A 16,218-nucleotide genomic window follows, 5' to 3' on the forward strand; every position below is an offset into this window, starting at 1 on the left:
ATGGACCAGGTAGGTCATCTCCCTTCTTGTCTCCAGTCTCCCCAAAACAGAGATGCTCACTAAGTGTTTGGGGAATGAATGAATGAATGATTGGCTGATGTCTTCAGTCACCTAGGACCCCCTTCTTTTCCTCTGCTCAGATGCTCACATGACCCTAAAGAATCCTTCACCTGACAGGACCCACTACCCTGAGCTCTAGATGAGGCTGTGACCCTTCGGGGTCAGGCAAGAGCTGACCAGCTCCCTAGTATAGACAGTAGGGCTCAGAAAACCACCTCAGGTGGGAGGCCCTTAGAGACTCACCATGTCCCACTCCTCAGATGTCCTCAGAGGTCCTGGTCCAGCTCTGGTGCTGGAGGATAGCCCCAAGATGGGGGCAGGAGGTGGGGTCTGCTCCTTGTGCTCCTTTCTGAGCAGGTCTTGGGGTGTCTGGGCTGTGGGGTATCCACCTGCTCCGTGCAGAGAGGGACAAGCCTCGACCTGCCGTTCCTCTTCTGTGAATGGTCAAAGTCCCTGGCTCCTCCCCAGCTTCCCCTTAGTCTTCTCAAGCCTCCCCTCCCACTTGCCTTCCTCTTCTCTTTCCAGATACAAGACAGAAGCTCAGAACCCTCCATCTCAGAGATGCTGCTGCAGCTGCTGCAGCTGCTGCTGCCCCTGCTGTGGGCAGGTGAGTGGGTCACGGGGAGAGGGTGGGTGGGGCATGGGCTGCAGCTGACCATCATTTCCCCACAGGGTGCCTGGCTCAGGAGGAGAGATTCTGGCTGCGAGTGCAGGAGTCTGTGACAGTGCAGGAGGGCCTGTGTGTCCGCGTGCCCTGCACTGTCGCCTACCCTTGAATCGGTTACACTGACTCTGACCCAGCTCATGGCTACTGGTTCCAAGAAGGGGCAAATCCATACCAGGATGCTGCAGTGGCCACAAACAACCCAGATCCTAAAGTGCAAGAAGAGACCCAGGGCCGATTCCACCTCCTCGGGGACCTCCGGACATGCAACAGTTCCCTGGACATCAGAGATGCCAGGAGGGGCGACAATGGGAAAATACTTCTTTAGGGTGGAGAGAGGGTCTTTTGTGAGATATAATTACAGAAAGAAGCAGCACTCTGTGCGTGTGACAGGTAAGGAATGAGGTCAAGGAAAGGACACGTAGATGGGTTCTGAAGGCCCCCTAGCTGTTGCCAGGAGAGGACCCCCTGCTCCTCATCCCAGTGGGACCCAGGAGGACAGGATGCTGAGGTTGGCTGGGGAGGAGACAGCTGGCCTGAGGCAGAGGTTGCTCTTAAGGTCACACTTGTGGTCCCCCCCTCCAGGCCTGTGTCTGTCTCTCTCCTCCTCAGCTCTGACACAGACACCTGACGTCCACAACCAGGGGATGCTAGAATCTGGCCAGACCAAGGACATTAGCTGTGCAGTGCCATGGGCTTGTAAGAGGGGGACGCCTCCACCTTCTCCTGGATTGGGGTTGCCCTCACCTCCCTGGGCCCCAAGATTCCCCACTCCTCAGTGCTCACCCTCAACCCGGGGCCCCAGGACCACGGCACCAACCTCACCTGTCGAGTGACCTTCCCCAGAGCTGGTGTGGGCACAGAAAGGACCATCCAGTTTAACATGTCCTGTGAGTGTCAGGCCAGGATGGCTGGGCCCCTGAGGGCAGTGGGTGTGGGGGAGGTTGGGTCAGGGCCTGGGGTACTTTGTGCTGCACTCTGCAAGCTGGCTCTGGGGAGGGAGGAAAGAGGACACCCGACTCCACCCCCTTCCTATTTCTAAAGTTTCTGGGGGAAAAGACCCAGCACCCATGTTCCTGCCCCTGAAAAGCGAACAATTATGTCTGTCTGTCCAGATGTGCCCCAGAACCTGACCATTAGCGTGTTCTGGTGAGAAGGCACAGGTAGGGTGCAACCTCTCCTCCTGGTGTTGGTTTCTGGTTCACAGAGCCAGTTGTTTCCATTTTTCCCAACTCAGGGTTCAGTGAGTTCAAACTGGGTGCTTGAAATTGGCCAAGATGGGAGTATTTGCATCAAGGAAATTGACAAATGCTACAAATCAGGACCCGTATCTGCCCCCACATGAAGGAGCTGCTTGTTAAACATTGACTAGTAAACCACTGGTTGCATTTATCAATATTTTCTTTCATACCTCTGACTTTCCCACTCTAATATTGTATTTTAAATCTCCCATAATTTCTTCCAACAGCCTAATATGTAAACACTCCCAAACAGGCCCATTCACTCAAACCTCACAGAACTATGTGTTTTTCCCTGAGCATGCAGGGTTATTTCACCCACCAGCTGTAGTTGCACCTCTTGTACTTCCCCCCCACAAGGTCTTTCCATCAGCACCTTCCTCTAGCCAGCTCCCACCCGTTCTCAGGCTCTGTTAAGCCCCTTCTCATCCAGGAAGCCCTTCCTGTCCTCAGGGCTCCCTCAGCCAAATTTTTCCCCATCACAAAACGTGTCATTTGGCTCTTTTGGGTAACTTGCCCCCGAGGCTGTGAGCTCTCAGACACAGCCAAATTAAACTGGTCTTGGTGAAAGAGAAGTCTTTATTGAAAGACAAAAACAGCAAGGCTCATAGAGGCAAATCTGGGATCTGTGTTGGCACAGATGTCCAAGAGAGGAGGTGCAGGGACCAAGGTAGTTCCAAAGAACACACCCAGGAGGACCTCTTGGAAAGACTGTAGTGCCTGCTCCTGGCTCTGTCTCCTCGGGGCTGAGCCCAGGCAGCATGAGCTCATCAAGCAGTGGAGGAGAAGAAACAGATCTACATGATTAAAAGAGAAGAGAGAGAGAGAGAGCCGCTAATGAGGGCTGGGGCTCAGCTTTCTCTCTGTCTTGCCAGAACCTGAAGCTCTGGGCAACAGTTCATCTCTTCCAGTCCAGGAAGGCCAGTCCCTGCGCCTGGTCTGTGTCGCCAGCAGCCCCTCCTACCACCATGAGCTGGATCCGGGGGAGCCTGCCTCTGAGCCCCTCCTCACCCTCAAACCCTGGGGTCCTGGAGCTGCCCCGGGTGGAGCTGGGGCACCATGGGAAATACATCTGCTGAGCTCAGCACCTGTTGGGATCCCTGGAAGCTGCCCTGAGCCTCTTTGTGACCAGTGAGTGGGACACACCTGGGGAAGTACGCCTGGGTCCTTGAGAGGAGAGAGGTTCCTCTGCTCCCTCTTCTCTCTCCCCACAGACCCCCCACTGCTCTTTGGTCCTTTCTGCTCCTGGGAGGGGGAGGCAGGGTCTGGGTCACATACTGGGGACTGTTCTTAGGGACATGGCTGGGGTGGATATTGAGAGAACCCCTGTGACCCTACCACCTGGCTCATGACCACCCCTCCTACTGCAGGAGGCCACTTATTTATTTCTGTTCCAGATGCTCCACAGAAGCTGACAGTCCATGTCTTCCAGGGAAACAGCACAGGTGGGAGAGGCCTGGGTGGAATTGAGGCCTCAGAGGTCACATCAGGGGACTACATGGCGGTTGGACAGAATGAAGCCCTGTCACTCTTCACCCCCTCTCTGGTCCCGCCTTTGCCCTCCCCCTACTTGTCCCCTGACAGGACTCCCTAGGGTCACAGTGAATTCCTAGTTGACCCTTCACTGTCACTTCCAGTTGCTTCCTCTCTCCTGACCTCCTCTCTCCCCTCACTGTCCCATGACATATTTTCCCAGATTCCCTTCCTCTTTGACTGTGCCATCTCCATCTCCCACAAGGAGACTGAGTCCCTACAGCTCTGCACTAGCCTCCAGCCACCTTCTTGCATGACCCTGAAGCCCAGCTCATCCACCCTGGTGCTTCCAATCTGACCTCTGCCCTGAAGACCCTCATAAATCCCTGTCGGGTCCAGAGAGTCCTGAGCATCCTCCCCTCCACCTTCGCAGGCCTCTCCCTCCAGAGTTACCTGAGTCACTTCATGGAGGTCACTTCAGATATCTCTGTGTGTCACCAACACTCCCCATGACTCAGTGAGTTTTGCAGACTCAACTTCCTGAAAATGTTTCAAATCCCTCTCTTCCTCCATCCGTATGGCTGAAGCCCCACCACAGGCCTCTGTCCTTGCCTCAACTGGACATGAGTGAGACCTGGACAGGACCAGCCTCCTCTCTGGTCTACCAGCCTCTGGTCTCTACCCTCCACCTGCCAGAATTTGGGCCCCAAAGGGGATTCTACATACCCCAGACCTGACCCTCTTCCTTCTCTGCTCAGAACCCTCCCAAGGCCCCTGTGGCCCTCAGGGGAGAGGCTGAGGGCATCACCTTGTGGAAGCCTCCAGGTGGTCAGAATACCTGTGTTAGCGCCTTTGCATGGCTCACCCATCAGGTCCACCTCCTGGGACGTTTTTTCCTGTGTCTACACATGGCCAACTCGTCTTCAGATGTCCACCCCCCATCCTGGATCATCCAGTTGCTTCTCTTTACCCTGTCTCACCTCATGATCCTCACCCCTGTCAACCCTTGCTTGCACTGCTGTCTCAGAGACACTATTTTCCATTCCTGTGTCTGTGGGAGACCAGAGGGAGAGAAGACTTCTCAGCCCTGTCCTATGGCTCTCTCTGTCTCCCTAGTACTAGAGTTCCTGGGCAATGCCACCTCCCTGCCAGTCCAGGAGGGACATTCCCCACACCTGGTCTATGATGCTGGTGGCAACTACCCTGTCAGGCTGAGCTGGTCCCAGGGAAGCCTGACCCTCTGACCTTCTCAGCCCTTGGTTACCAGGGTCCTAGAGCTGCCCTGGCTGGTCTTAGGGCATGGAGGAGAATTCACCTGCCAAGCTCAGCACCCCTGGGGCTCCTACCATGTCTCCAAGAACCTAGTTGTGCAGGGTGAGTACAGAAGGACACCTGTGTTCTAGGTGGGGCCATGAGCAGGCTCAGGTGTGGACTTTAGGAAACTCACCCCTCCATCCTTCTCCTCCTCTTCCTCCCCCAGGTTTCTCCTGCTTCTGCCCCCACATCTTTGGGGAGCAGCAGGGCTCCTGGCCTCTAGTCCTCACCCTGCTCAGGGGGCCCCTAATGGGGGCTGGCTTCCTTCTCACCTACGGCCTCACCTGGATCTACTACACCAGGTGAGAAGCCCTTCTCAAGGTGTCCTACATTTGGGGACACCTTGGGTGGCTTCACCCATCTTGTCCTCTCCAGAGAACACCCTCTACAGAACCAATCTCTCATTTCAGAAGTGTGTTTCCCCTACAGGTTCAGAGACTCCCAAGGGGATAGGGCTGGAAGGACTGCTGTGACTGAGCCCCTTCCTCCCGGTGGTGCCGAGATCTGAGCTCCAGATCCCTGACAGGTAGATGAGGATCCATCAGACCACTGTGTCCTGAGACCCTCCCCGGCACAGATCTGTGGAGCAAGGAGGTGGCCCTGCCTCCTCTCCAGAAACAACGCTTCACCTCTGGTCTCCAGGACTCTTCCTGATGATTCTACATGAATTGTTGGAGGGCATGTGAAGAGATAGACATTTTTTATTATTAATTTAATTATACTTCTTGTAGTATGTTGCTTCTCTGTGCTTACCTTAATGTGGTTTTGAGAAGCCCATAATTCAACTTCCTCATATATTGTTATAAATACCATATTACGTTTTTAAAACAGTCCTTTTTAAAGAGATTTTGTTTTTAAAGCTTCAATGCATGGTTGTGTATTCTATCTTTAGTTTTTAGTTCTCTATGTGAGCTGCCACCACAGTATGACAACTGACAGACTGGTGGTGTGGTTCCACAATCAGGAAACAAACCCAAGCCAGTGGCAGTGACAACACCAAATCTTAACCACTAGACCAGCAGGCTGGCTCAAGAGATATTTTTTTAATTAGAAAAATAAATTCTTTTATATTGATCCACATCTTAACCACTTTAATGGCTCTTCACTCCTTAGTACACGTTCCAGTGTCTCTATGGTATCATTTTCCTCCTGCCTGAAAATCTTTTTGTATATTTCTTGTAGCAATGGTACATTGGGGATGAATTCCCTTATCTGTCATTGGTTTGGAAAAATGTTCATTTACATGAACTTGGGAAAGATATGTTTATTGGGTAAGGAATTCTAGGTTGACATTTTTCCCCTTTCAGTTCTTCACATTCTTTGGCCTGCACAGTTTCTCAAGAGAATTCTGCCATAATTTTCATCTTTGATTGTACTTTGTCCTTTTCTTTGATTGGTTTGAATATTTTCCATTTTTCCTTGGATTTAAAGGATTTGATTAATATGTGCCTTGGTGTGGGATGTGTGTGTGTGTGTGTGTGTGTTCCCACAGCTCCGCCCAGGCCCTCTGTTCCCCTTAGTGAACATGTTCACCCGTGGGACCGACTCTGCTGCCTTCTCTCCCACCTTCTTCCCACCCAGCCCTGCACGTTTGTCCTGCTCTGGGCTAGAGCACCTCCATCCCCCTGTTAGTTCCTAGAGTCAGGGCTCTGGGAATCACTCCAGAAACTTCCCTCCTTCACTCTCCATTCCTCCCTTAAAATTTCACTTCCCGAAAGTGTCTGAAATGGCTTCTTTCCTCCATCACCAAGGCTGTTGTCTCCACGCAGACTTGGGTCTCACTCCCGAACAATCCCAACAATTTCTTCTCTGGCCTCTTATCCTCTAGTCTCTCCCTTCCAGCTTTTCCCTACACTGGCCTCAGGGGAATCATGTTGATATCTATAAGACCCTGCCATTTTCCTACTCAAAAACCTTCCATGTGGGGCTCCCAGTTGCCCTCAAATAAAGCACGAGTTTGTCTGTCTTCCCCCACTGCTTGAAATAGTTGAGATCAGAACTGATTCAAATCTGTGTTTTTTTTTATGTTAGTTTGTGAATGAATGAATGGATGGATGGATGAAGTGAGTGAAGGTGTGTGTTAGTTGTCTTGCCTTGTCTGGACTCTATTCTGCCTCTGGCACCCATATATGCTGTCCTGAGACCCACCTCTAGCAGGCCACCTCCAGGAGAGTCCCGAGGCCTTGACTCTCTGGGAGCTGGTCTGGTGGGACCTTCCTCTCTAGTACAAACTATTGTGCAGGAGACCATGAGGCAAGATCTGGGGGCTCTCATCCTTCTTTCCTGACTTACTTGGGTAACCCCTTGCCTTCTGCGATATTGTAATTTATATGTGATCTTTGTCTACAGTTTCTGGCTCACAGCTCCCCAAACACTTGGAATTTCTAGTTCATGTTAATGAAGGTGACTTTTGGACACCATAACCTGTGTGGGCTAGCTGCAAGGAGAACCAGCCATGTGATCAGAGGATTGGAACTCTAAGTCCCACAGCCTGATTCCCAAGGAGGGGAGGGGGCTTGGGGTCAAATCAGTCACCAATGGCCAATGACTCAGTCAATCATGACTATGTAATGAAGCCTCCATAGAAACCCAAAAGGACAGCTCAGAGTCTTTTTCAGAGAGCTTCATGGTTGGTGAACACAAAGAGGTGCCGGGAGGGTGACATACCCAGAGAGAGCATGGAGGCTCTGTGACCCTCCCCTCACACCTTGTCCTACATATCTCTGCCCTCTGGATATTCATCTGCATCCCTGATCATATACTTTAATAAACTGGTAAACATAAGTAAGTGTTTCCCTGAGTTCTGTGAGCAATTCTAGTGAATTAATCAAATGAAACGAAGGGCCGTGTGAACCTCTCATTTGTAGCCAGTTGATCAGAAGCACAGGTAACACCCTGGATTTGCAGCTGGAGTCTGAACTGTAGGGTAGTCTTGCGGGACGGAGCCCTTTGCCTGTGGAATCTGATTCAGTCTCCAGGTAGATAGCGTCAGAATTGAGTTGAACTTTCAGACACCCTGCTGGTGTCCAAGACCTCCTGGTTGGTGTGGGAAAACCTCTACACTCACACATTGAAATTGAGCCCAGGAACCCCTTTGCATCTGGATATAAATGTCTGGAGATCAGAAGAAGGGTCCAGACTGGAGATGTTAAAATGAATAGCCAGTGTAAGGTGATGACAACAGATGAGGTGAAAAATAGAGAAGATGGTAAGAGAATGGGGATTCCTCAATAAATTAAAAATAGAATTAAAATATGACCTGGCAATTCTACTTCTGGGTATTTATCCAAAAGAATTGAGAGCAGGGACTCAAAGAGATATTTACATACTGATGTTCACAGCAGCATATGCACAATAGCTTGAAGGTGGAAGCAACCCAAGTGTCCCTCAACAGATGGATGGATAAACAAAGTGTTGTGTACACCTACCATGGAATATTATTTAGCCTTAAAAATGAAGGAATTTTGACACTTGCTACCACATGGATGAAGCTTGAGGACATTATGGTAAGTGAAATAAACCAGTCACAAATAAGACAAATACTATATGATTCCAATAAAATGAAGAATCTAAATTCCTGGACATTGGACAAAAAATGAGATAGTGGTTGCTAGGGGTTGGTAGGTGGAGGGAAATGGAAAGATTTTGTTTAATGGGAATAGAGTTTCAAGTTGTGCAACTTGGAAAGAGTTTTTTTTTTTACTAAATTTAAAAATAAAAAAAAATTCTTATTTTAGAAAAAATCCAATATGCTACCAGGACACACAGCAAACTCACCAGTGACTGTAGCTCTAGAGCCCGACAGTACTGAGTGTTTGGGGAGGAAGTGACGCCACTGGGTGGGGAGCACCTCATGAGTGTGGACCACGTGGGTCACCTCCCTTCTTATCCCCAGCCTCCCCAACACAGAGATGCTTGCTAAGTGTTTGGAGAATGAGCAAATGAATGAATGATGGCTGCTGCCCTCACCTTCCCTAGGATCTCTTCTTTTCCTCTGCCCCAGACCCTCACACAGACCCTAAAGAATCCTACACCTGCCACTGCCGAGCACCCAGGCTCTAGATGAGCCTGTGATCCTCCAGGGTCCAGCAGGACTTGACCAACTCTCTGGTGTAGACAACAGGGCTCAGAAGCAAATTAGATGGGAGGCCCTTAGAGACTCACCAAATCCCACTCCTCAGATGTCCTCAGAGGGCCTAGTTCAGGCTCCATGCTGGAGAGAAGCCCTGAGATGGGGGCAGAACACAGGGTCTGCTCCTTGTCTGCTCCCCTCTGGGAGGGTCAGCATGTCTTAGCCATGGGGTGTCTTCCTGCTCTGTGCAGAGGGAAACAACTCCAGCCTGCAGTTCCTCTTATATGAAGGGTTGAGCTCTCGGGCTCCTCCTCAGCTCACTGACCACCCCACAGTCTCTCCTATCTCCCAGCTGGGAGAGGCTGATCAGATGGTGTCAAAGGAACCTAGACGATCCTCTGCAGCCCAGAGATGCTGCTGCCGCTGCAGCCACAACTGTGAGGGCAACAGGTCTGAGGAAGAGATTTCCAGGTGGCGCTGCAGTCAGAGACTCTGTTTCCTGCAGTGGACCCTGGGGGACGGTGCAGGCACAGTCTGTAACCTTCAGTCTGTGACCATGAAGGAGGGCCTGCCTGTGCCTCCTATCCCATTCTCCAATCCAAACCATGGATTTTCTGGACTGTCTTTAGCCCGCTTGACACCAGCCTTCAGATCCTGGAGGAGCCAACGGACACCATAATCCCCCTCAGGCCACAGACCCTATCAAACCTGGAAGAGAGAATCTGGGGCTGACTCAACCTCCTCGGGGACCCAGGGGCCCACAGTTGCTTTATGAGCATCAGGTTTTCCAAGATGTGGGAAAGTGGGAAGATTTTAGGATAGAGAAATATTATGTGAAATATGACTCTCAATATATGACACTGTCTCCGAAGCTGACAAGTAGCCAAGAGTCCCCAAGAAAGAACCCCAGAGACAGGAACACACCTGTTCCTTATCTGGAGGGTGAGGAGAGGTGATCAGGAACTTGGGGCTGAGAGAGGGGTGGCTGATGTGGAGGCTGCCCCCAAGATCACACTCTGGGGTCTGAGTCTTTTTCTCCTCTCCAGTTTGTACCAGATACCCCAAATCTACAACTCTTTCACCTGAAGTTCAACTATCTTGGAGTCTAAATAGTACTATGTCAGCAGCTTATGTAAGAGCAGGCTTCTCTACCCCTGGGCCCCAAGCCGTCCTCCCTTTCCTAAGTCCTCACCCATATGCTAGGGTCAAGGTCATGACATCAACCCTACATCCCAGGTGACCTTCCTATGAGGTGGTAGGTCTGTGGATAGAACCATCAGAGGAGTTCAGCCCATAGCTGAAAAACAATATGCATTTTTCAGGCAAATAGAAAGGCGTTCCCTGGCTGTCCTCATGGGAAGCCACCCTCCCTACAGTCTTGACTCTCTGGGAGCTGGCCACTTGGGACTTGCTTCTCCAGTACAAACAACCGTGCACAAGTCCAGGAGGCAGGACTTGGGGGCTCTCATCCTTCCTTGCTGCCTTACTTGGGTAAGCCCCTTGCCTGTCTGAGCTTCAGGGTTCATTTGCCACATGCAGAAATGGGCCTGGATGATCTCAAATGGGCAGTCACGCTGACTCTGTGGTCTGTATTTCCACTTCTGAGCTTGTGGCCCTTTCTTCTTGCCAGGCTTCCTCTCTCAGCTTCCTCTGCCCTCCCACAGCTGCGGTTTTCTCTTCTCTCTCAGAGGGATTCCAGAAGGCGGACCATCCCAGGGCAGGAGGACAGAATGTCACTGCAGCTGCTTCTGCTGCTGCCTGTGCTGTGGGGAGGTGAGTGGTCGAGGGGAGAGGGGACCCCACTCTGGGGAGGCACCAGAGCTGCAGGCTGAGTTTCTCCCTCTCCCCAGTGCCCACGGCTCAGGATCACAGGTACCAGCTGGAACTACCGGCGTCCGTGACAGTGCAGGAGGGCCTGTGTGTGCTCGTGCCCGGCAAATTTTCCTATCCCTGGACTGCCTTTGGAATCCTCCATGTGTTCTGGTTCCGGAAAGGGGCGGATAGAAACCCTGATAATCCAGTGGCCACAAACAAAATAGAACAGCAGCTGTAGGAGAGCACCCAGGGCCGGTTCTTCCTCCTCGGAGACCCCCAGGCCTACAACTGCTCCCGAAGCATCCGAGACGTCAATGTGGTGGCCAGTGGGACTTACTTCTTTCACATGGGGAAATACTTCAGGAAACACTCGTATCGGGATAAGATGCTTTCTCTGCATGTGACAGGTATGGCAGGCCCAGGGAAAGGCCCCAGGGTGGGGGGCACTGGAAATAGAAAAATGAATGTTCTCTTCCTTCTGGGGATGGGGTGGGTGGGGAGAGCCTTGACAAGACCCTGGGGCAGGCTGAAAGCATGCCTGGGGGCCTCAGCTTCATCTCTCCATTCATCAGTCCTGACTCACAGACCCGACATACTTATCTCGGGGCCCCTGGAATCTGGCCGCCCCAAGAACCTCACCTGCTCTGCGTCCTGGGCCTGTGAGCAGGGCACACCACCCCTCTTCTCCTGGATATCAGCTGTTCTCACATCCTTGGGCCCCAGGACCCTCCTCTCTTCAGTGCTCACCCTGACCCCACGGTCACAGGACCACGTACCAGTCTCACCTGTCAGATGAAGTTCCCTGGAGCTGATATGACCATGGAAAGGACCATCCAGCTCAACATCACCTGTGAGTGCTGGGCCAGGATGCCTCAGTCCCTGAAGGTATGGGGACAGGGCAGAGCTGGGCCAGGGTTTAACATAGGGGTCCTGCCAGTCCAACAGGAAGGGGTCACCCTTTACCTGTTTCCATGGCTCCCTGGGAAAAAGGCCCAGTGCCCACCCATCAGTCACCATGGATGCTGAGGTTTCTACACCATTCTGTCACAGATGCTCCACAGAACATGGTCCTCAGCATCTTCCAAGGAAACAGCACAGATAGGAAAGAACCTCTTCTCTCCAGAGCTGGGCTGGATGCAGGTCTAGCTGGATCTAGAGCTCCTTGTGTCTGGGGACTAAGTGAGAGATAAGTGAGAAGCCAGCTACTGAGATCAGATGTAGGGAGAGCACAGGGGGAAGCCCCCACAAATCCCAACTCCCTGAAGTTAATCTTTTCTCACCCACAGCTTTCTCTGGCCAAATCCAAAGGAAGCCGTCACATCCCTCTTGTTTCACCTTCTCTCTGACGTGTTACCTCCTGCTTCCATAGCCCCTCATTTGTCCACTAACTGCATTTGTTCACTATATCCCTGTCCTGAGCCCTCTGTCCTCCAACTGCCCAACACTCTGAGCAGCTCAGGGAAAGTGTCTGGGCCTCCACTGAAGGCCTGAGGCCAGACTCTCCCGGTCCCCTCTTCAGAGTTAGTATGGAGACAGATGCCGGCTTCGCCCACCCCATCTCTCTCTGTCTTTGTCTCTATCTCTGCATCTCTCTTTCCAAAGCCCTCAAAATCCTGCAAAATGCCTCTACCCTTCCCATCCTGGAGGGCCAGGCTGTGCGGCTGCTCTGTGCTGCTAACAGCAATGCCCCTGCAGTGCTGAGCTGGTTCCTGCGGTCCGCAGCCCTGAACACCACCCCCATATCCACCATTGCCATCCTGGAACTGCCTCCCATAGGGACTACAGGAGGAGACTGCACCTGCCTCGCTCAGCACCTGCTGGGCTCCCAAAATGTCTCTGTGAACCTCTCCGTGGTCTGTGAGTATGGGGACCCCCGGGCCAGGACACATGGGTCCTGGGCAGGGCAGAGGCCCTGCTGCCCTTCTCCTCCCTCCCCACAGACCCCTCACAGCTACTGGGACCCTCCTGCTCCTGGGAGGATGAGGGTCTGCACTGTGGCTGCTCCTCCCAGGCCCATCCGGCCCCCTCCCTACGCTGGTGGCTGGGGGAGGGTCTGCTGGAGGGGAACAGTAGCAATGCCTCCTTCACGGTCACCTCCAGCTCCACCGGGCCCTGGACCAACGGCTCCCTGAGCCTCCGCGAGGGGCTCACCCCTGGCCTCCCAATCAGTTGCGAAGCCTCAAATGTCCATGGGACCCAGAGTGCCACTGTCCTGCTGCTGCCAAGTCAGGGGTCTCCAGAGGGGTGACACCTCGGGAAAGAGGAGCCGGGACCTTTCTTTTAGTTTCCTAGGGCTGCCGTAACAAAGTACCACAAATGGCGGGATAAAAAATGGAGATTTATTGTCTCACATTTCTGGAGGCCAGAAGCCTGAGATCAAGATGTCAGCAGGGTTAGTTCCCTCTGAGCCTATGAGAATCTTTTCCAAGGCTCTCCCCAGCTTCTGATGGTTTTCTGGTAATCTTTGGCATGCCTTGGCTTGTAGAAACATCTCCCCAATCTCTGCCTTCATCTTCACATGGCGTTCTCCCTCTCTTCGTGTGAATTTTCCCTTTTTAATGAGGACATCAGTTATATTGGACCAGGGCCCAACCTAATGTCTTCATTTTAACCATTACTGCTTTAAAGACCCTGTCTCCAAATAAGGTCGCATTCTGAAGTACGGGGCAGGGAATATGGCAGGGTGTGTATGGATTTCAACATATGAATTTTGCAGGGGAAACGATTTAACCTATAACAGCCCCAGAGAGATGGAGCTTGGAGGAGAGACACCCCAAGGCCCGGAGCAGAGTGGCTGGGGGTGTAAGATCCTCAGTCGTGGCCAGGAGAAGGGGTTGGTCCAAGGTCTACAGAGCAATGGAATGCAGAGTGACTGAGTCCTCTGTGGGGAGTAGGTACACTAAGGGAACACACAGAGAGAGAAGTGGCCAGTTGGGAGGATGCCATTTTTGGGAGTTGGAGTTTACCCTAAAGTCAAATTATCTACAGGTAAACCAGAACCCAGGGCCAGTGGCGTCCTGGGAGCAGTTGGGGGAGCTGGCATCATGGCCCTGGTTTCTCTCATCCTCTGTCTCCTCTTCAGGTAAGAGTGGGCTCCAGGGACAGGGGGAGAGACTAGAGGTTGGAAGGGCTTAAGGTCTCAGAATCTCAGAAGTTCTGAGCTGGAGGAACTGGACTGGCTGGAAAGCCAGGAGTCTGGAAAGAGAGGTTGAGTGGTGGTGTGAATCAGCTTGTAACCAAGAGAGCCAAGCACGGGGTCTCTTGCTAGCCCTGGTCCAGCTCTTAGGTTAGCACCTGGAGAAGGGCTTCACCTCCCTCTACCTCATTCAGCACTTCCATGCCCTTCACAGGGAGTAGGGGGTGGTCTGCTTACTCCGTACCCCAAATAACCAGGCTGAAATGCCCTGGGTTGTTCCCTTAGAGTGAAGACCTGCAGGAAGAAGGCAGCCCAGCCAGTGCAGAGCATGGAGAATGTGAACCAAATTGAGGCCTCAGGCTCTGGGGTGAGTGACGGGACATGGGCTCCACTCAACATTATTCCTGGTGGATGCTGCCTCAGGAAGGGCCCTTAGGAAATTCCCTGTTTACATCTAACACTCCCCAGATTTCCACATGTGGTATTTAAAATTATTGGTTCAACTGCTCTGATGTGTCTCCTTCTGGTGGGGTAATTACGTAGTCCAGTGGGTTTGTTGGGGGTGTTTATGCCTCATCTGTCAGATGATCATGTTTCCCTGGAGTATTAACCTTTTCGTCTGGTGTTGATCATCAGGGAAGAGTAATAGCCCAAACCTAGTCTGTGTCAGACCCACTGGGTACAAGGAGAGTGGTGGACATGGGCTCTAGGGTAGAGAGCCCAGGCACCCCAAAGTCACAATTTGCCACCTTATTTTGTATTTTTCAATTCTACCACCATGTTTATGTAATATTAACACTGAAACTATTGAAGTATTCTTTACATAAAATAATATGCACCCATTTTAATCATATGGTTAAATGAATTTTGACAAATGGATACACCCTGTAACCGTGTCCCCAATTCAGACATGGAACATTTCCATCACTCCCCCAAATTCCCTTGTTCCCCTTCCCAGTCAACCCACCTTTCCAGCGATTACTGATTTCTATCACGATAGATTAGTTTTGCCTGTTGTGGGACTTCATATAAATGGAACCTGCAATATTTACTCTATGTATCTGGCTTCTATCACATCGTTAAAAGATATAAAAATCCTAAACACATATGCCCCCAATAACAGAGCATCATTCATCATAACAAATGAACAAAAACTGACAGAGATGCAGGAAGAAGTAGACACACCCACAATCACAGCTGATTATTTCAAAACTCCTCTCTCAGTAACTGGTAGAACAAGGAGACAGAAAGTCATTTTTTCACTTCAATTTTCTTAATCCCCTATATTGTTTCCTCTGGTCGATCTTGGGGAATGGAACCTTCACTGTGTGCTAAGTCCCCATCAGGAATCATGAGGACACAAATCACGGATGTCAGGAATCAGGACATATCTTTTCCATTGCTTTACTTTCAAATTTTCAGTAAACTTTTTTTTTGATGAATGTCTCTTGAAGTCAGTAGAGAGTAGGTGTTGAAAGCAGGTGCCCCAGAGCCACTGGGGCTCATATTCAAATCCTCTTTCCCTATTGATGAGCTGTGTGACCCTGGACAAACATCGTTTCCTCTCTGACCTCTCTTTATCCGTGACATGGTAATATAAGGAGACCTTGTGTCACAGAGTACTTGTGAGGGGTACTTGAAACATCACCTGGCACATACTGAGCACAGGACTCATTACTATGGATCAGAATCCTTCCCTCCTCCAGCGAGTGAGTCCCAAGGGTGGTTTATTGTTGTTGTTGTTTTATTCCCTGTTGCATTCCCAGGGCCTATAGGATGCCTGACTCATAACTCACGGTAGGTACTCAATAAATATTTCTGGAATAAATCATTGAATAATCATACTGCTGGAAAACTTTTCTATTAAAATCTCTGTCGGTGTCTTTTGATGGGCGAGGTTTGCCGATATGCAAGTACCATAGTTATGATTATTCACAGACACGTTTCTTTCTTTCCCGTGTTGTGGCTGCAGTAGATTAGCACAGCTGATCCATCACTAATTTTCATCTTGCCTTTGCCCAGTCTGGGCAGCCTTCTCCCTCTCTGCTATTCGCTCTGCAATAGTGAAGCCCTTTCCTCCTGACCTGAGGGCTGTTTGTCTTTGCCTCTCTGAGCTGCTGTTAATGGTTTCTGTTTCCTGCATCTGTAGCTTCAGGGTGTTGTGGGCAGGAAGCAGATGTGGGTGAGATGTTTGGGGCCATCTTTCCTGCAGGACCTGCTCTCTGCTCTGTCTTCTAGGACCTGTCTGGAAACTGGGTGTGTGGCCCCTGCCCCTGCCTTATATTTCGAAATATCTCCTATTCCAAATTGAGATCTTGAAATGTACTTGTTTTCTATTTGTTTAGGAACTACCTGTCCTAGAAAACCATCAGCTGCATGGTGTCAGGGGCTGGGTATGCTTTCTTCATCACTCCATGCAAAGCACCTGGCACACGGCCCCAACAGA

At 51.2% G+C, this 16,218-nt stretch overlaps 1 protein-coding gene and 2 pseudogenes across 3 annotated transcripts in view; all 3 read left to right on the forward strand.

Annotated features, from left to right (window-relative positions):
* The window catches only part of LOC106800120 (sialic acid-binding Ig-like lectin 5), a 22,470-nt pseudogene continuing 6,252 nt past the window's right edge, over window positions 1-16,218 (forward strand). Inside the window, exons 1-9 of the transcript XR_015549648.1 lie at window positions 1-9; window positions 586-667; window positions 733-1,117; window positions 1,337-1,614; window positions 1,840-1,887; window positions 12,239-12,493; window positions 12,577-13,028; window positions 13,625-13,718; window positions 14,058-14,139. The product of XR_015549648.1 is annotated as a sialic acid-binding Ig-like lectin 5 (transcript). The remainder of the gene's footprint in view (window positions 10-585; window positions 668-732; window positions 1,118-1,336; window positions 1,615-1,839; window positions 1,888-12,238; window positions 12,494-12,576; window positions 13,029-13,624; window positions 13,719-14,057; window positions 14,140-16,218) is intronic.
* LOC147912794 (myeloid cell surface antigen CD33-like) lies at window positions 10,511-12,144 on the forward strand (annotated as a pseudogene). The gene is made up of 4 exons (XR_015549426.1): window positions 10,511-10,594; window positions 10,672-11,043; window positions 11,209-11,486; window positions 11,923-12,144. The product of XR_015549426.1 is annotated as a myeloid cell surface antigen CD33-like (transcript).
* The window catches only part of LOC101387750 (myeloid cell surface antigen CD33-like), a 22,593-nt gene continuing 20,055 nt past the window's right edge, over window positions 13,681-16,218 (forward strand). The window contains 2 exon segments of the mRNA XM_087422354.1: window positions 13,681-13,718; window positions 14,058-14,139. Of these exon segments, the coding sequence (XP_087278480.1) occupies window positions 13,681-13,718; window positions 14,058-14,139 (120 nt within the window).

This window comes from Ceratotherium simum, chromosome 33, assembly GCF_057802395.1.
Source record: "Ceratotherium simum simum isolate JZ-2026a chromosome 33, ASM5780239v1, whole genome shotgun sequence".
NCBI classification, from domain to species: domain Eukaryota; kingdom Metazoa; phylum Chordata; class Mammalia; order Perissodactyla; family Rhinocerotidae; genus Ceratotherium; species Ceratotherium simum.